The sequence below is a fragment of the Centruroides vittatus genome, unplaced genomic scaffold, assembly GCF_030686945.1.
Source record: "Centruroides vittatus isolate TY-2023 unplaced genomic scaffold, ASM3068694v2 contig_754, whole genome shotgun sequence".
NCBI classification, from domain to species: domain Eukaryota; kingdom Metazoa; phylum Arthropoda; class Arachnida; order Scorpiones; family Buthidae; genus Centruroides; species Centruroides vittatus.
In genome coordinates, this window is record NW_027122490.1 from 4322295 (window position 1) to 4341509 (window position 19215).

At 29.4% G+C, this 19215-nt stretch overlaps 1 protein-coding gene across 1 annotated transcript in view; it reads left to right on the forward strand.

Moving 5' to 3' along the window:
• Positions 1 to 10858: 10858 nt before the first annotated feature.
• The window catches only part of LOC136981442 (isochorismatase domain-containing protein 2-like), a 28464-nt gene continuing 20107 nt past the window's right edge, over positions 10859 to 19215 (forward strand). The window contains exon 1 of the mRNA XM_067277769.1: positions 10859 to 11189. Coding sequence (XP_067133870.1) covers positions 10922 to 11189 — 268 coding nt within the window. The 5' untranslated portion in view covers positions 10859 to 10921. The remainder of the gene's footprint in view (positions 11190 to 19215) is intronic.

Consider the following 19215-nt stretch of genomic DNA (forward strand, 5'->3'; position numbering starts at 1 on the left):
TTATAAAACTTAAAGCAATAAAATAAATAAATGTAGATAATAGAAGTTATTTATTATTGTAAAATTCATTAAATATTACAAACATATTTTAAAACAATAAATTGAATTTTATACAAAACTTTTGAAAGATTTTTCTACATTCGACTAGAATTAGATAAAGAGAAATCATAAAAAGAAACGTTTCCATAAAAGTTTCGTACCCATCAACTATCCTAATAAAATAAAAAAATAAAATAAATAAAATTTATAAAACAAAATAAAATATTTGAATCAGATTACTGTACTGAATACCATTTTGCATGACATTTCAACATTTTTAGTTTTCATTTTTAAAAAAATATATATATTATTCTTCTAGAAATAAACTATTCTGAAGTTTGTAGATAACATATTTTTAATGTGTAATAAATTTATTAAATACAATTTATTAAATTTATTATATTTTGAAATGTTTCATCTGCTTGGCGTAATATTTAATAAAGGTAAGAGAAATTCTCTTACCTTTATTAATTAAATATAATTTAACTTATTAACTGACGATGTAAGCAACGACCATTCACATGGCCAATATAGTAAATGAATTATCTTAATTCAGGTGGTAATTTTTATGTAAAATAATCAACAGAAATTTTATAGATTTATAGATGAATTCATTAAATATAATAAAAATACTATTTATATTTAATCCTTATAAAAAAAGTAAAATTGAAATTTTTATTTAAAAAATAATAATTAAATTCATAGTCTTAAGCAATAATTTTTTTTAAAAAGTAAAGATTAAATATATTTACAATTAATTATAAATTGAATTGGATGTATATAATAATTTTTTTTTATTCGAAAATAATTTAAAATACAATTTAAGCAATTAAATAAAAATAAATTTAAATTATTTACATTTGAAAAAAAATGCTATGATTTATTTGATAATAATTAAATTATTAAAATAATTATTTTTAAAAAGTCGGTTTATTAATGTTTTTAAATTTACTTCCCTGTTCGCATCTTTGCCAAGTTGCATCTTCTACCGAAATAATTTAATTAATTGCTAATTTGGGAATAATTAAAAGGCACAACACGTATGCGGAAGTTATTCAATTCCTCTGACAATAAACACAAACAATGAATATCTGAAAAGCTTTGATAAAACAGCAGAAAATGAACTCCCAACAGAATTACTTTCTATTGTAATTTTCTGAGAGTTACTTCCTTTATTTATAAAATTAATCCTAATAGAAAATTTATTAATCTAACTAAAAATTTTAATTCTAACCACTTATGATTAAATAAACCTTATTTTTGGTTATATTTAATCGTACATCTAAAAAGTGATTTTTAAACATTCATTATTAAATTAATTAATTTAATAATGAATGTTTAAAAGTCTTCCCGATGTGGTAGAATATCTCCGGGAATAGGTGGCAATTTTCGGTTATGCACCACTGATGCATAGAATTATTATTACTAATAAAAATTGTGTAATAACAAATCATTTTAAACGTATATATTTTCCAATGAATTATACATTTCTTATTCATTTCTTATACAAGGGGATACGAATATTTAAAAAATGGGTACACGGATATCAAAACTTTAGGAAATACTGTTATAGAAAATAATCATTTTTAATTTATATTAGTATGAAATTCGCTAAACAATACAAATGCTATTTAAATTTTTTTAAATTTTTTTTTATAAACAAATTATACTTAAGAAACAAATTTGTACTTTGTTTTACATTTTTTGACAAAATAAAACATTATAACATTTTATAAAAGAGTATATTATACTTACAAGCTTTATATTATATTTTAATAATAATATCTTTATTAAATGAATTTATTTTTCATATATAAACATAATAAACATAAACATATATGAACATGTTACTTCAAATTGAATTAGTTAAAAAGTTTATGATTAGGTTATAGCTTCTAAATTGTAAACCTTGTTTACTAATTCTGTAAAGAGCTAAACAATATAGCAAAAGAATAATCTTTTGTAAATTAAAAAAAAAAAGGAAGAAAATGTTACCCATATCATTGAACGAATAAAAAATTACAATTATATTTTTGTAATTTACTGTTTATATTTTCAGCATTGATGATGGAATCTATTCAATATATAGAAAATGCATAAAAATGAACCTTGAAGTTCAAACACCTGCTCAGCTTTTATCAAGGAAAGTAGACATTTTATTTAATCATTAGACAGAATTGCTTAACTTGATTTTTTCAAATAAATGATTTAAGGAATTTTATTGTTTTATCTTAACTTTGATTTAGATTAATAATATTCCTATTAAAAGATTCATTATCTTAAAATTGTTTTAATGAATCTTATTAGCTTTATATATAAGTTATATATATATATATATATATTTTCCACTTTAAAGAAAGATAAATTTTAGAAAACATTCCTGCTATGCCCTTAGTATCATTAGCATAAATTAAAATAGACATCCGATTCAATAGAATACAATATATCTGTTTTAATTACATTTAATGGAATTTGTTGGAATATATATTATACCGTAGTAGGTAGGAAATGGTCTACTCAGTTAAGTTCAATTGATGTTTAAAGACTGTGCTTGTCACGTCATCTAGTAGGAAGAAGAAAAATAACCACTCAATTTTTAATACGCATTTTATATGATTGATAAAATAATGCAATAAAAGTGACAAGAAAGAGAATGATGTGTACATTTAATCAATGATTCTGTAACTGTTACAGGATGAATTTTGATCGAGACAATGTAAGTTCAATAGAATGAATTCTCTAGTGGCCCACTACCCATTACAGTGAGAATAGTTTGAACTGAAAACCATTTGGAAATAAACGATGATCACAAAGTCTCTAGTACAGTCGCGTATTTTTATCAATTAGGGTCGTGTTCAAATAGACTTAAATGAATGAAATATGTAAATGTTTTTTAATGAAAAGTCTGTTTTTCAAAAGAAAATAATGTTGATTATCTCGATAAATAAAAATAAATTAATCAAGTATAAATGAGAAAATCATGCATATTTTAATGTAAATTCTCTATAGCTGATATCTTCCAAAATTTTCAGGTTTGTTATTTCAAAATATAAATTTAAATAATTCACAAAAATTGATATTAATATCTTAATTATAATATATAATATTATTAATTATTAAATTATAAGGATTTTATTAAGTGATTAATTTTCAACAGAATATATTTAAAATGCAATAATTTCATTTGCTTAAAAGAATCAAATTACGTTTTAATGTTATTAATTTCCGCCAAACATTATATTTACAAATTATTAAAACCTTTTTAAATAATTTATTTAAGCAGATAAATTACATTTAAATGGGAAAATTATTTTTAGCACTAAATGAAATTTTAATTATAAATTAAAGAAATGATATCTTTCAAAATTTAATTTAATTACACTCCTTGCCACCATTTAAGCGAAGGATTGTAGAAAATATTGCAAAATTTGCAAGAAATAATTAACACATTTCAAAATTTTAAAAGACTTTTCTTAAATATCACACAAGTTGTAAAATTATCAGACAGAATTCAAAAACTTTCTGGAGGATTGCACATGCCTTTCCAGAAAAGATAGCACGCTTTGTGAGAATAGGGCACAAATTTCGTTCTTAGAAGAAACATTTCATCAATGATGACATGGATTTCGAGATTGGCATTTATTGTGGCAAATATTAGAAGAAACATTTGGAAATGAACGAACTTATTGCAAAGTTAGAGTAAAAATTTGTAGCTGTTCGAAGATTACGATTGCAAAACAAAGGTCGATTTACGTTTTTGTTTCGTATGTTTTATATGTTTTATCTTCTGACATCCTATTATACTACAATAAGATATTACTTAAAATATAGTTTAGTTATCTCTTAAAGTGTATAATCAAGTAATTGGACTAACTTATACGTTCGATTAAATTCGTATAAGTTTAATTACGAGTAAAATGCTTTTACTGTGTCTTTTAAAGAATATAGTAATGAAAACACTAAATTTGTGCAATAAAAAATTGGAAGCTATAGTAATAAATAAACCAACTCCTAGATGGCATGTACTACCGCAGTCTCTAAAATGAAAGTCAAGAAAGTAATATACGAGCGTAAATCGCACGGTTCATAATATCTCGTCTAACGCTAAGGATCCCATAAATAGGAATAGAGCCGCGGTTATTTACGAAAAGTCTTTGGTCTTCTTTTTCTTTTCTTGATAAAGAGTTCTGAAACATGCTGTGTCTTATTCTATTGCCCTTCGTACACGAGATATACGCTCTCCATTGGAATCACATTCTTCCATGATGATCAAAAATTTGTCAAGATGCATGAAGGCTAACTCAAGACTGAACCTGTGGCGCCGAAAATGGGCGTGATTGATGGGGAACGAATAGTGACTAAAAGTTCATGAAAAGGGGAAAATCATTATTTGAAAGTACGCGCATTTTGCCATATATATCGATAAAATCGAAAGTACGAAATGAATACGAAATGACGAATTGTACGAAAGTAGAGAACTGCTTTCCATATAGACAATAAAACACGTTGGTTTACGGAATAGTTTAATCCAATCAGAATAGAGATAACTTTGCATAAAACAGATGGTTCTTTTTCTACTTCTTTGTAAGTAGTTGGCCGTCGTATCTTTGATTCGTCTAGTTTAAGTAAATTTACTGAATATTTTCCCACTGTGAGAAATATTATAAAGATAATAAATTATATATTTCTTTATTAATGTTCAAGAAAAAATCCGAACAAATCATAATTTTCAAAAGTTATTCAAACCGATAAGCGATTTAATGCAAGCTTCAATAAATATTGTGTAATACGATATACGTATAAAATTTTATTAACATTAATAAAACTAGTAAATAACCAGGACAATAATTACATTTAAAATTTACAAGAAAATTTTTTAAAAATTTCACGAGAAGTTGACAGAAGATAGGATGAAGAAAAATGAAGTCCTGTGTTTTCTTCTGTTAACTTCTTGTAAACATTTTCTTGTATATTTCAAATGTATAACATTATGTTAATTCCAAAATGTGTAGCGGCGTCAGTTGAATGACATGTATGTGACAACGTGATGAGCTTTATCCATTTCGTTGAAGGCGGAGTTGCCGGACTTAGGCGACCGGCGAAATAGTCACCACTACCGTCAGTGCTGGTGTCAATTCATCCTAAAACGTGTCAGTGCTGCACACAGGAGGACCAAGGGGCTCTGGCACCCTCAAAAACGAAGGGATAAAAACGCTAAAAAATTTTTCAAAAAACACTTCACAATTAAAATTCATTTTAAAATTCACATTTTGTGTTTCTTCTATTTTTAAATTACTTGCGAATTAGCGGTTACATACGGTGGGAATTCTTATAACTCTTGGAAATCACGGGCGTTTCGAACACAAATGAAATGAAGTGGTGTTCGGACTGAAAGAGCGCTACTTCGTTTGTTCAACTTGAACCAGCAGAGATCACCGGTATCGTATTTTTGATCCTTGCAGATGCTCAGCCATAGGTCATGATATAATAAAAGTACTATTTTAATTTAACTTGACCGATAACGTTTTTCTTTTACGGTCTTATCTTTCATCCAAAATTAAAAATGTTCGGGTTATGTTTAATTATTGGAGTTATTAGCGGAAGTAGAAGACGTCAATCATGATGGATCAAAGCAGTGGCATAACTATTAGACGCAAGATGCCCGAGCGATTAGGTTTGCAAGCTATCATTCTGGGAGACCGGAAACGAATCCTGACAGGTCGAAAATCTCCAGGAATTCTTCTGGAGGTAATCCGTTCAGAAATGTCAGGCCCCATCCTCACAACCCGGTCGCCCCACATTGAGCCTGGCCAAAACCATAATAGGTTTACTAAAGAAAAGAGTTCACTTAATTAAGTGCAGTTCAGAAATGTTTAAGAATCCAGACCAGGTTTTGAGGCATTGTTTCTACGGAACAAATTTAAAATCTTGGCGATAGGAATATTTAAATTCCTATACCATCAAGTATGTCCTAAGCATTAGAGAGCCCTTGACCTTATTTTGCTTAAAGGACTAAAATTTCTAGTTACACCATTCAACCAAAGTTTTTTGTCAATTCTGTGGATAGGAGAAAGTTGATACGGACAAAGTTACTATTCACATATTAGAAAGAATTGAAATTCTTTATAGAATTACGAATGATAGCGTGTAAACTGTAAATTGATTTAAAGCAGCCGAGGTAGACAAATCAAGAATACTAGACAGCAAAAGAAGTACTGCAACTAGGGATTGCAATCCAGCAGTGTTTTCAATCCAGCTGGATTTTTGCTGGATCAAAATAATTCCAGCTGAATCCAGCGCGGATGTATTTTTGGTGCAATAAAGTGTTATCTGCCTATCTATCTATCTATCTATTCAGAAATTTATGGTTTTTTTTCTAAAGAAATAAAACATTTTTTAAAAATACTTAAGAAACTTTTATTATTTAGACTGGTCACTATAAATCAGTAAAACTTTTTACAAACATTACATTTAGGTAGTAAACTTAACTTTGGTTCGGTTTAACACTTGAGATAGAGATAATTAACTTTAAATGTTTTGTTAGACTATAATTATAATGTAATCTTTAAATTAAATAATAGCAAAGGTAATTCTACTAATTAATTTATATTAATATATTATATTATAATAATGTAAGGACGGATAATCAGTGGCTAAGTGGCTATCAGTCTTACCAGTTTTCTTATATAGGCTCTACATATTAGTCTGTAATTATTTATAAGTATATAAAAACTATGTACTGGAAGTAGAATAAGTTAAATAAACTACATCTTTATCAATCCAGCAAAATTTAATAAAATAATAACGTTTTCAATCGTTTTTAACAATCTTCCTCAGTTACAGAAAAGAACATAAAATGTGTTCAGAATAAATATAAAAATTAACGGAAAATGCCCAAGCGGACAAAATATAGATAAATAAACAAAATAAATAGCGAAAAGGAAAAAAAAAGAAAAAAACAGATATGACAACGAAACCAGCATTGTCCGTTAATAACATTAATTAATGTAAAAGGATCTCTATGCGGTAGACAATGAGTTCTCATCTCTATGGTTTATACAACCAGTTGCCATGTACAGTACGCCTTGCAGATTTCCAATCTCTCAAGATGTTTGACCGTTTGCCTATTCGTCGTCGCTTTTATAATTGCCGCTTAATCCTATTGGACGTTAACATCCTTCTGTCTTGCGTATGATGCCAGCGCAGTGTTGTCAAGGTTCTTACCGATTGAATATTTGTGCTCCTTGAGCCTTTGTTTTAAATTGCGCATCATTGCACCTACATAAACAAGCTTGGAATTGAAACGTTGGTCGTGTAATGGCACCGAATATATACCCGTTGTTGAATTCCGATCCTCTTTCTTTTTATCGTTTCTTAAAAGTTTGAAAACAGTAGGATTACGTCGGTATACAATGCGAAAATTATTAGACCTGGCAGTACATCTATGTATCTTGTTTAAAAATGGGATGTAATTAAGCACAATTCTTTTTATATTTATTCCCAACACATTTTATGTACTATAGTTAATGTATTTTTTTGTAACTGAGGAAGATCGCTAAAAGCGATTGAATACATTATTTTTTTATTAAATTTTGCTGGATTTATAAAGGTATAGTTTATTTATAAGTAATTTAATTATTGGTGTTAATGAAGTAATAAGTAAGTAATTAGTAGCAGTCTAGTAGTTAGCAAAGCGGCAACACCGACAACGTAGACTTTTGCGCCATTATTTAGAAAGTTAATTGAGTATTTGCGGATCCAGCAGGCCGAAGAATACGCTGGATCCAGCTGGATTGCTAGATGAGGGATCCAGCAATTGCAATCCCTAACTGCAACGCACCTCAAAAACGAACTAGAAATCTTCCAGGCTACAGGTGAAAAAACACATAAAATCCGTCTTCTCTTACATGCATTAAAGACGATTCCACCCACATCAATTGAATCGGTAAGGGTATTCTCCATAGCAGGACTTTTCATTACTAAAATAAGAACCAGATTGAGTGATGGAGTATTGACCATCTTTGCTTTCTAAAATCATATTATGAAAATTTACAATAATATTTTGTATTATGTTTTATTATGTTTTATTTATGTCGAAAATTAAACAACGAAAATTACATTTTAAGTTAGAAGTTTGATCTAATTTAATTTTTTTCTTTAAATTTTCAATTCAATTCAAAGGTATATTTTTTGTTGTAAGCACTTTCCAACAAACTTTAATAATTTTTTTCTATTTGTGAAAATTTTTACGTAATTCAAAAGTAATTTTCAATACATTTTTTTACAGAGCATTATTAAAATTATTATTTTGGAGGTTGCAGGAGGTATTAAATTACTTAAAAATGAAAAATAATTATCATTCGACTTCAAGATTTATTCTATATCTTAAAAATAATTAAATATATCCCGGGATTTCTCGGGGATATATTTAATTATTTTTACACATCACTTTTTTCTCGAAATCCAGGGCCAGGAAATGAGAAACCCTCCTGCTAGTTATAGAAATATTGCAAACTTTGCAAGGAATAATTTACACTTTTCAAAATTTTGAAGAACACTTCTTTAAATATCATACAAATTGCAAAATTGTTAAATAGGCTTCAAAATTTTCGGAAGCATTCATTGTTTCAAGAATTACGAGAATATTAGCAGAAAACAATTTAGCTAATGTTATGCGATTTAATGAAGCACTCTCGTAAATAAATACAAGATGATCATGAATATTTCAGATTTTTGAAACTCTAGGTTTTAGCAATTTGAAGGTTTTTTTAAAATAAATTGCAAGTTTTTAAATTTATCACATAAGCTACTGCTGACTTTTTTAACAACCCGCAAACTTTTACTAACAAAATTATTGTTTGATTAGCTAAGATTTTAGCTGTCTAAACAGCTATCTTTAGAATACACCACATTAAACAAGAAATGGAAAACCTAGATTTCAATTTGAAAAGAATACACAAATTTATATATAGAACAAAAACGTGTCGGGATATTGATGAAATCTTTATAAAATAAAAAAAGATTAAATTAAAAATACAAAATGAACATAACAGTTATATATATATAAAAATATAAGTACATTAAATCAATAAACAAAGTTAGACTCCCTTTTATTATAGTATTTTAATATTTTAAAGTATGTAGTTTCATGCCGAAGATAAGCAGTTTGTATCTTTATGGTTGATACAAAAGTCATCTTTGATATGTTTGCGGCAATTCTCATTCCTTGAACCTCAAAATTATTGCTTTTCATCACTCCACAAAACTACAGCGATATTCAACTGTTATGGAATAAGCGGTAGAGACGCTTTTTCTACAATCAATCACAGCTTACTTCGGTATGGTGCATGATAACTCGAATAGCATCTACGGTGCCTGCGTACGACACGTGTATTTGTTTAATGGCGTTCTACTTAAAAATCATCAATACAGTAAATGCTTTCAGAGTCAGTCTGCAGGTGATTCGCTTCTACCTGTTCTCTGGTACACGAGGCTCCTTCCATTGGTCTTGTCTCTCGATGGCTTCTTTCAATTTTGCAACCGAGTCTCAGAGTGACAATTTAGCATTATTAAGGCCGATCAACTTCGACTGGCAGGTCTTTTGATTAACGATGATGGCAGTGGCGGCCTACCTCATGACCATCAACTTGTCCTGGGCCTCGCGGACAAAATTCTCAGATGTTCAAGTTTACTCTTTTTTCGTTTTTTTTGTTTTTGGTAGGTTTGTCGGGAAATCCGTCAATCAGCAAGTAATGAATTGAACAGTTAGAATCACATTTTGGTTTCATCGTGGATTAACGGTAAAATAACGACATCGCTGCTAAAAAGTTGGTAGAAAGAGCTGAGGTCAATATTGACAAAATTAATTTATTTAAAAAACTTTTCAACACTAAAAAACACAATAAAAGCAAATGAGCTTATTTTACTAATACATACTTTTTTATTACAGATTCTAAAATATTTGAATAGTTTAGTTAAAAACTAAGAGATTCTAAATTTAATTAAAATTAATAAAATGTATTAATTTTATAGCATTTTAATAAAATAGATAGCATAAGTGTTAAATGTAAAAAGTCTTTTAATTAACGTGTAACTAGCAAAAAAAGGCAGGAATTTAGAGTAGGGGATGAGCGATGGATTGTCCTAACAAGTCTTTTTATCAGGGTCTGTTATAGATGACGTTTTCTATTCATACATTCCATAGGAGAATATTTTGGCCGACAGAGGGCACAAAGACTATTAGTTCAGTAAACGAAGGCAGCTTTGTTATGAGAGAGACTTTTAGTTACTATGTTTATATTATAGACTAGGGTTTCCCAACCTTTTTAGATTGATGGCTGGATGGACGAGTGATCAAGGTGGCAGCCTACCGCTCTGGAGACTCGGAACCGAATCCGAACGGGTCGAAAAATCCCCAGGAATTTTTCGGGAGGTAGTCCGTCCGGATATGTCGGGCCCCGTCCCTCACCACCCGGCCGCCCCATTGTGGGCCTGGCCTAACCCATAATGGGCTTGCTAAAAATATGCCCTTTTAGTGCCCACAGGCCGGAAAGAGTAAAAGAAACCAGGGAACTGTAGATGTAATTTAAACAGAAGCGTAAAGCTGTAAAAAATGTTTATTTTGAAAGTAGTCTTCTGTAAATACCTGTACAATTAACGTAATAAAAGTTATATTAACAACTATGTTTATTTTTGATTGAACATATTTAATAAAATGCTGATTTCGCGTATATCTAAAATTTTAAAGGAAACAATAAAATTTTGCAATTTCACCCATCCGAAACAAACAGCTGAATATTGATTTGTCATTATTAACTCGAAATATCAGTATTTTTAATAATTGATTACTGTCTAACGAAACTCTCTGTAAAGGACTTTAAAAATGGAGTGTTGGCCCAGACTCGAAAACTGGCAACCTTACCATACACTTATCGTATCTTCATGTGTGTTACGAAAGAATAGAAATATGGCTGTGTGCAGAGTTGGCCAACTTTTACCGAAACAAACATGCGTATTCTTATGTGATATGCAAGAAAAATTTCGTCCAACTATCAAGTATTTTAATGAAATTGTTCAAGTTTCTTCTAGAATATTAAAAGGAGCCAAAGCGTTAGATATACCCGTCATTGTAACCGAACAATATCGAAAAGGTATATCGGCGAAATCTCATCATTTATATAAATATATATATCAATTATTGTATATAGCATATAACAACAGAGTAGTATTTCAATTATAAAAACTTGTCGATGACTATTACAGCCATAAAAATAATTACATTTCTTAATTTATTTTATAATGTATATATTTATACACATTATAAAATAAATGTAAAGGTATTGTTGTTTGTGTTGTAATAATTATCATCATTAGATTAATGCGCTAATTTGAGATCAGAAATTGGCATAGTTTATTATACTAACTAATGTTAATTGGAAAACCGTTGAAAATTTACTTTAACTAATATTAGTCACAAAAGCATGGTAATAAATCTGAAATAAGAATTATGGTACTCAAGAATATAGAAATAAAATTATAAATACTTTTTTAAAATGAATTACAAAACATTAGAAATATTGAAAATTTCATACAAATTGCAAAACATAACTTTTATTTTATTCATTAAAAATATACATTTAATACTTGATTTATAAAACAATTTATCGTGAAAAGAAAAACAAATATAAGCTTAACATTTCTAAGATTCTACTAAATGTAAGAAGAATATTGTTTATTTTCATTTAATATGTTTAATAAAATAGAATGTTTATATGAAGCTGCTGATTATCTTCATAGTTGTTTACATATTATTTATTCAATAGTCATGGATTGAATGAATATTATAATTAATGTGTTTCTTTCAGTACAATACAATATCTTAGTAAATATAAATTAACAAGATTTTTAACATTGTTAGGTAATTACAATTACATGTAAACAGACACTTTGTTTAAATTGAATACAATAAGTTAATATTATGTATGTACAGTACATATAGAAGTCATTCCTTGTTTGACAATTATTTGTATGCTACTTAGAACAAAAGGGAAAAGATAATTTAAATAATATAAAAATTATATAAACAATAAAGAATGAAAGGGGGTTTTAATTAGATTTACCAGATTTATACATTTGGATTAATTAAAGAACACAATCTCTTACTTCTTCTATCAACTTATAATCTCCAAAATGTAATAGCATCAATGCTCCATATATTGCATAAACATTTTGAATTTGATAAGAATATATATATAGAAGTTTTCTTGTCAAATTCAAAATTGTTGGTCCATGGATCATGAGTGTCAATCTCATAGCTGGAATAAATTATAGGGTTCTAGAGATAAATTGAAGAAATTGTCTGGTATTTCTTTTTCCCTCCCTGCCATCACTAAGCTACAGTTTAAGTTTAAAAATAACTAGCACTTAAGATCACATGATGAAAGCAAAAGCTTATATTATATATTGAATATGGGCACTGCTTACAATGCTGAGAGGGCTTAACCACCTCATAACCACCCTACCTACAGGTGTGCTTGAGTATAAAGCAAAATACAGGTTGACATACACCCACTCATATAGAATTTTGTCTCCTATTTTTTTGACATCTTGATATGGTATTATTACACATTGAAAATCCCCTCATTGTGTAATAATACCATTTATGAAATTTAGACTTATTGAGCTCAAGAAGCTTTAAACATTAAATTGGTCCAAATTAGTATCAAATAAGATTCTACATATTCCAAATAAATTCAACATCTGATCTAATTTTTTAATTTTTTATTGAGGTTTTCTGCTTGCACAGAAATTTGTTATGGTGTAGAATTAGTTATTTTAATAAAAAAAGGAGATTCAGAATTGTTTATTTCTTGGTGGATAAAATAACTCACTATATTTCTTTCTAGTCTAAACAGTCTTCTCAGAAAGTTTATTTGAAAGCATTCTATTTCATTAAAAAATTCCAGTCTCCAAATTGGGTTTGCATATAAAATGGAAGAGCCCAGTAAAATATTAGACAATTTCATGTGTATATAAATATCAGATATTTTAAGTGTAGAACATAAGTTTATTAAATTCCTAGTTAAAGGAATAATTTTGTTATATACTACAGGTGGCCATCAAATGATTAATTTCAAGCAAATTTGACTCCTAGATAAATAGACTCATCAATTAAGATTTCTTTCAGGAATGTTTGAGAGGGTAATATCCCTAGAGATTGAAAAATAACTCCTCATATAACCCTCATACGAACAGATTTGTAAAATCACAAATGATTATTGTTTATATACTTGTATACTAATTGACTGATCAATTGCATTTATCATGCCCTTCAAATCAGAAAAATACCCCTCCCACAGAATGTTTTCTGAAAGAAACAAACATTGTTGACCATCTCAAGATGTTGATTAGCTAAACAGAATCCTGTTTCTTGTTTTGAAAGTTTTTTGTTGTTATAAAAAATTAATATTTTTGTTTTATTGATATTAATATTTAATTGAATTTGTTCCAGATAATCCCTAAGCAGAGTTAACTTTTGCTAAAGAGCTACTTCAGTAGGAGTTAAAGTGACCTAGTCACTTGCATATTGAATTAAATGATGTTTTATTGCAGAGGGCTTGAATGAGGCTAAGATTATTCAAAGTATTTGCTTCTTCTCCTCAATAAAACCTAAAGAAGAACTTGAAATTTCTAGTGCCTGGAAATCATGGTACAAGATCTCTTAGAAGGCATGGAATGAACTGAATAAAATAAATAGATCACAAGGCACTTGGAGCATTTTGTGATCTATTTATTTTGTTTTAATTTGTCATGTCAACCTGGTTTGTTAAATGTAATAATTGATCTCAACTTAGTTCAATGGTTTATTTAATGTTATGAATTCTAGTCGGAGTTTGTAAGATTTGAACTTTGGGTTTGAATCTATATTCTTTTCCATTTGGATTTGAAACCTTTTAGCCTGATGAAAACCTTTAAACAGATTGAAAATATTTGCATATTATTATGGGTTATTTAAGGTGTTTTATTATAATTCATGTTATAGCAACTTCTTCACCTTGCTTTCATGTTACCTACAGTGGCACATTTAGAAATAAGGTGTTCCTAGGTATACAATATGCAGGTACCCCCAAAAGTATATGTAAATGTAGCACATGAACATTGAATTAAAATAGCAAATTAAAATAAAATCATTCATTGCCACTGTTGCACTGAATGATCCTATTTTATTTTAATTCTGTAATAATTGTATTTTTACAGATTCTTAAACAGTGAAAGAGCTAATGGCTTTGCAATTGAAAACCCATTAGTATTACATCTCTGGTCATACAAAATATATTCATATATTAATACTAATCAATTGATATATCTTATTTTGTTTCTACTTAAGTTTTTAATTTGCACTAATTCTTTTATGAATTTTTTTCATTATTTTATTATTATTAGTATTTTGAATTTGAGATCCCAAACTCTTGTGCCTGTAGGTCAGGACACAGTGGGTCTAATGAGAAATCCGCCTGTACCTATCCCCTATGAACAATAGAACATACCCACATCTATTCATTGTCTAAAACTTAATGCATTTACTGAATCTATCTAACTTAATACACCAATTTACACCCTTTGAATACACTACTTAGTAGGATTGCTGAAAAACAACTGATTACAATGGCATGATTTAATTTTTTACTTTTTATTACATAATAATAATTTTTTAAAATAAAAACATGTAACTTTATTATAGTTTCATGGGACCCAGGAAAATCTGAATTTGAGGGCCTTATGTACAGTGTTGACTTCAAACATTTCTCTTCAGGGGAATTTTCTAGTATTCTCATTCATTTTTATAATGCAATCTTGGAGGGTTAAGTTCTGCACCTGCACCATACTGGAAGTCTACAGTTCCCAGATATGGCACTGAATTTAAATTTTGATATTCTTTCTACAATGATGAGTTTATAAAAATTTGATTTATGACCCCATGCATTTGCTTTTTTTCCTCTTAGGATAACATGCCACTGATTATTGAATAGAAGATGCTGCCATTGATCTTATTCTAAGGCTAAGCATCTAAAGCTTCTGTTTAGGCAGTTCCAAATAAATCAGCTGATGTTTGGTATTTGATAATCAGAGAAGCAAGAGCATTTGGTATTCAGCAATACTAACATCCAAAAATCCCTATTCAGTCCATCATTAGGTTATAACTGTTAAGTCATGCTGACCCTGATACAGCTATACCTTCTAGGTTTTCTCATTTCCCGGTCTTTTGCTTGTTCCAGGATTCCACAAAAAAACTGAACTGTTTCCCGGGATTCCTGGAAATCTCAGGATATAATTACTGTATATCTAGGCGGATAAGACGATAGTTCAACCATAAAAAATGGCCCTGAAAATTCGGTTTGTCTTATAAGACAGATACAGAAAAATTAGATTGAAATTTATATAAATTAAAACCATTATAAAAAAACAGACAAACCATAATTATTTACTAGGAGAGAGTAGGGTATGTGCACAAAATAGGATAGCCCATAGGATGTTTTTGTAAATAGTCTAGGTGATTACCCGAATTAGTGCGAATGTTTGCAAAAATTGCCAGAATCAAGAAAATAAAATTTGTTCATTCGAAAAATTACAAATAGGACATAATTCCATATACGCTATACAACGTAACACTAATGTTACAGTATACATAATACAGTATTATTATTCAGATAATGATTGCTGATCTAAACTAAATTCGTAGGCCGTTGATAGTTTGGGGCTCGTCTTATAGGACAGATATATGCTAAAACTATAAAACTTTGACAAAAATTTATACATTGTCTTATCTGAAGATTGTCTTATCTGCCGAGATATACGGTTTTTATTTTTAAAAGTAATTTAATACGTTCTACAATCTCCAAAATCATATTAATAATGCTGTGTAAGATATATATTAAAAATTATCTTTGAATTACGTAGAAATTTTCACAAATAGAAAAAATTTATTAAAGTTTGCTAGAAACTGCATACAACAACAACAAAAATGATTTGAAATGAGCCGAAAATTAAAAAAAAAATGAACTTAGATCAAACTTCTAACTTAAAAAGTAATTTTCGTTTTATAAATAAAACGTGATATTATAAAAATTTACAATAATATTTTGTAAGATTTTAAACAGCAAAAATGGTCAATACTCCAATCATTCAATTTGATTCTTATTTTAGTGATGAAAAGTACTGCTAACGAGAACGTCTTTTCCAATTAAATTGATGTGAGTGAAATCATGTTTAATGCATTTAAATGGCTCCTTATACAAAATGCTAATAATTTATAAGTCAGTTTATTATTTGATAAAGCATTTTTTGAGATTATTATGTATCGTTTTCAGATCCAAACTTAACAAATTTAAAATTGAACATAAAAACATCAATAAAAATTTTAAATAATTCATAAACTTTCTAATTACATTCAAAATTTATTTTTGTTCGACTAGTAGTAATTCTGTTTTTATTTATATACATCATCAGTGGAACAGGATTTTAATTATGAATTAGTTCTACCAAAAACAATTATACATCTAATGATTTTGAATTTCTTTCAGTTTGAATTAGGAATCAGATGCATTCACAGTGCTTGATCCAAAAAATGGTTATAGCCTATAAGTTCTAATGTTTTTGAATTTTGTTCCAATGTGTAATTTTGATAGTGGCCTGAAGATGACCTTTACAAGATGGTCAAAATTTTTGTCTAGTGCAGGAGTGCCCAAACTACAGCCTGAGCCAAATCCAGCATACAAACGTATTTGACACATCTTGCAAATCTATATTGTAAATAATTGTTAACAAAATTGAATTGTTGAGTATGAACTGTTTGACCAATACTTTTGTGAGGTTCGGCAACTGACTGCGTTAGTCAGAATCGACGCACGATCACAACTGTCGTGTGGAAGTGTAAAAAACTCTCTGAGACAGGCTTTCCATCTTTTAACCCATTTATTATATAATTAAAGTTTTTCTTACAAAAGAGCTAATTCTCCACCGTTATAATTCTTGCAGGGAGAAACCAAATAAAGTCTGAAAGTTCCTTAGGCTGTTTTCTCTCGGTCCCTCAATGTTTTTGAAATTGTTGGCTTCAGGGCGCACTGTTCAGCTTTGAATAGATGGTCCTGATAGTAGGGATGATTCTTGAAGTGGGAGAACAATTCCAGGGGAGCAAGTGTCACTCCAAAGGAGATGAAAATCCTCCAACAGCAGATGTTTACGGAAACGCTGAGTCATAGGAATGATAAACAAAGGTCAAAGAACCAAGAATGTCACATCTTTGATTTGCGTGGTTTTTATACGTTTTTTCAGGTCCCAGACTGAACATTCTGATAGGTCAATGCCGACTCGCCTCCATTTTCCAATTGGTCCCCTCTCATTACAAAATATAACGAGATAGGAACCCAGATCACGGGATGAGTCAACTCCAACTGACAATTCTATCCCTATCGAAGATGTTCAATCTTAGGACTTACATTCATCTATTGTTTTAACCTGAGACTCTCTCTCTTTTCTAACAATTCCATCAAACATGTCCTTATATGGGTATAAATTTTATACTCTTTTCTTAAATGGCTTTATAAAACTTTTTCTACAAAAAAAAAACAAAAATGTATTTCTTTTTCTTTTTAGTGTGGTTTCAGACCACTTCTGGAGCCCCACAGTTTATGACTATAATTTGAATTTTATTGAGTAATTATTACTGTTATAAATGATAGAAATAGGCCCACTTTTTATATATATGGAATATATATTGTGATCCACCTATTAAGGACTCATGCACAATTTGTCCCACAATTGAAAAGTTTGGACATCACCGACCTAGTGAATTGAATTCATTTTGCTGGAATAAAAAATTGTGTTTATCTGTAGAACATCTTAATCTAATTTTAAATTACAATAATTACATGTAACAAAAATCTGCTTTGTTAGAGATCACTTTAAATATCAGTTTTCCAACAGTGCAGATTTTTGTTATATTTCAATGACACAAAAAACCTTACACACGCTGTTTCCTAGCAATTAAACTAATAAGCACTTATTAGTGCTTATTAGTTTAATTGCTAGAAACAGCATGTGTAAGGTTTTTTGTGTCATTGATTTTAAATAGTTCTAGCTTTGAGTGCAGAGTTTGTTATATTTTACAGAAATTTGGAGTTTTTTCATCATTTATAATAACACCATACATTAAATAAAAAAGATACTTTTTCCAAACTTACTTGAATCATGCCAATGGCATCTCAACACAAATATTTGATAAAATACTGGTTTGAAATATTAGAGAATTATACATTGTGGAAAAAATGCAGAGAGAGAGTGTGTGTGTGCACGCATTTCATAACTGTTGATTTAAAAATTTTCTAAGTAATAAATATTAATTATTCCTTCAAAATATATATTTCTCTGCTCCTTACCGACACCGGGTATTATAACTAACTTCAAAAAACGAACCTGTTACCGGTGTAAATCTTCTTATGAGCGTCTGGCTAACGTTTTCGAACCTAAAACAGTTCTTCTTCAGGCGAAGATGGAATAATTTAAAAGATAGAATAGAACGTTTCAAATCGAACCGCTTCGTCCAATTCCGTCATGGCTGACATGCGCTGTAGTGTCGGGGTGTTGGTTATCGTTTATGCATGTCTAAAAGGATTTGCCAGGCCGATGAAATGTCGATCTCTTCTTTTTGGTTGATGCAGATATTATTACAGCTCGTTTTATATATAGCGACCGCTTCTAACCATTTTATATGTTCCGGGTGGGGCGTCGTTACGATGATTTTAGCCTTATCCAGTTCCGCGTTGATATCTTGATCAGACGCGTATATACTTAGCGCCGTGTTGAGTTTCCGGTGTTGTAGGTCGGCTTGGTGTTCTTTTAATCTGGTCTTTAACGAGCGCTTAGTGGAACCGATGTAAACGAGCTCCCTTTGCCATCTGTTGTCCCTTAGGGGGATAGAGTACACTCCGTACATTCTGTTGGGATCCGGAGGGTCTTTGCAATTTTTTAGGATTTCGGCTATTGTGGGGCCTCTTCGATATGCTATCTGCATCTGCTGTTTTTTGGCTATTTCTCCATATACTTTACAAACGTATGGGTTGTATGTGATAGGAAGCCTTGTTAAATCTTTTTTGTTAGCGCTACCGTTTGCTTGTCCAG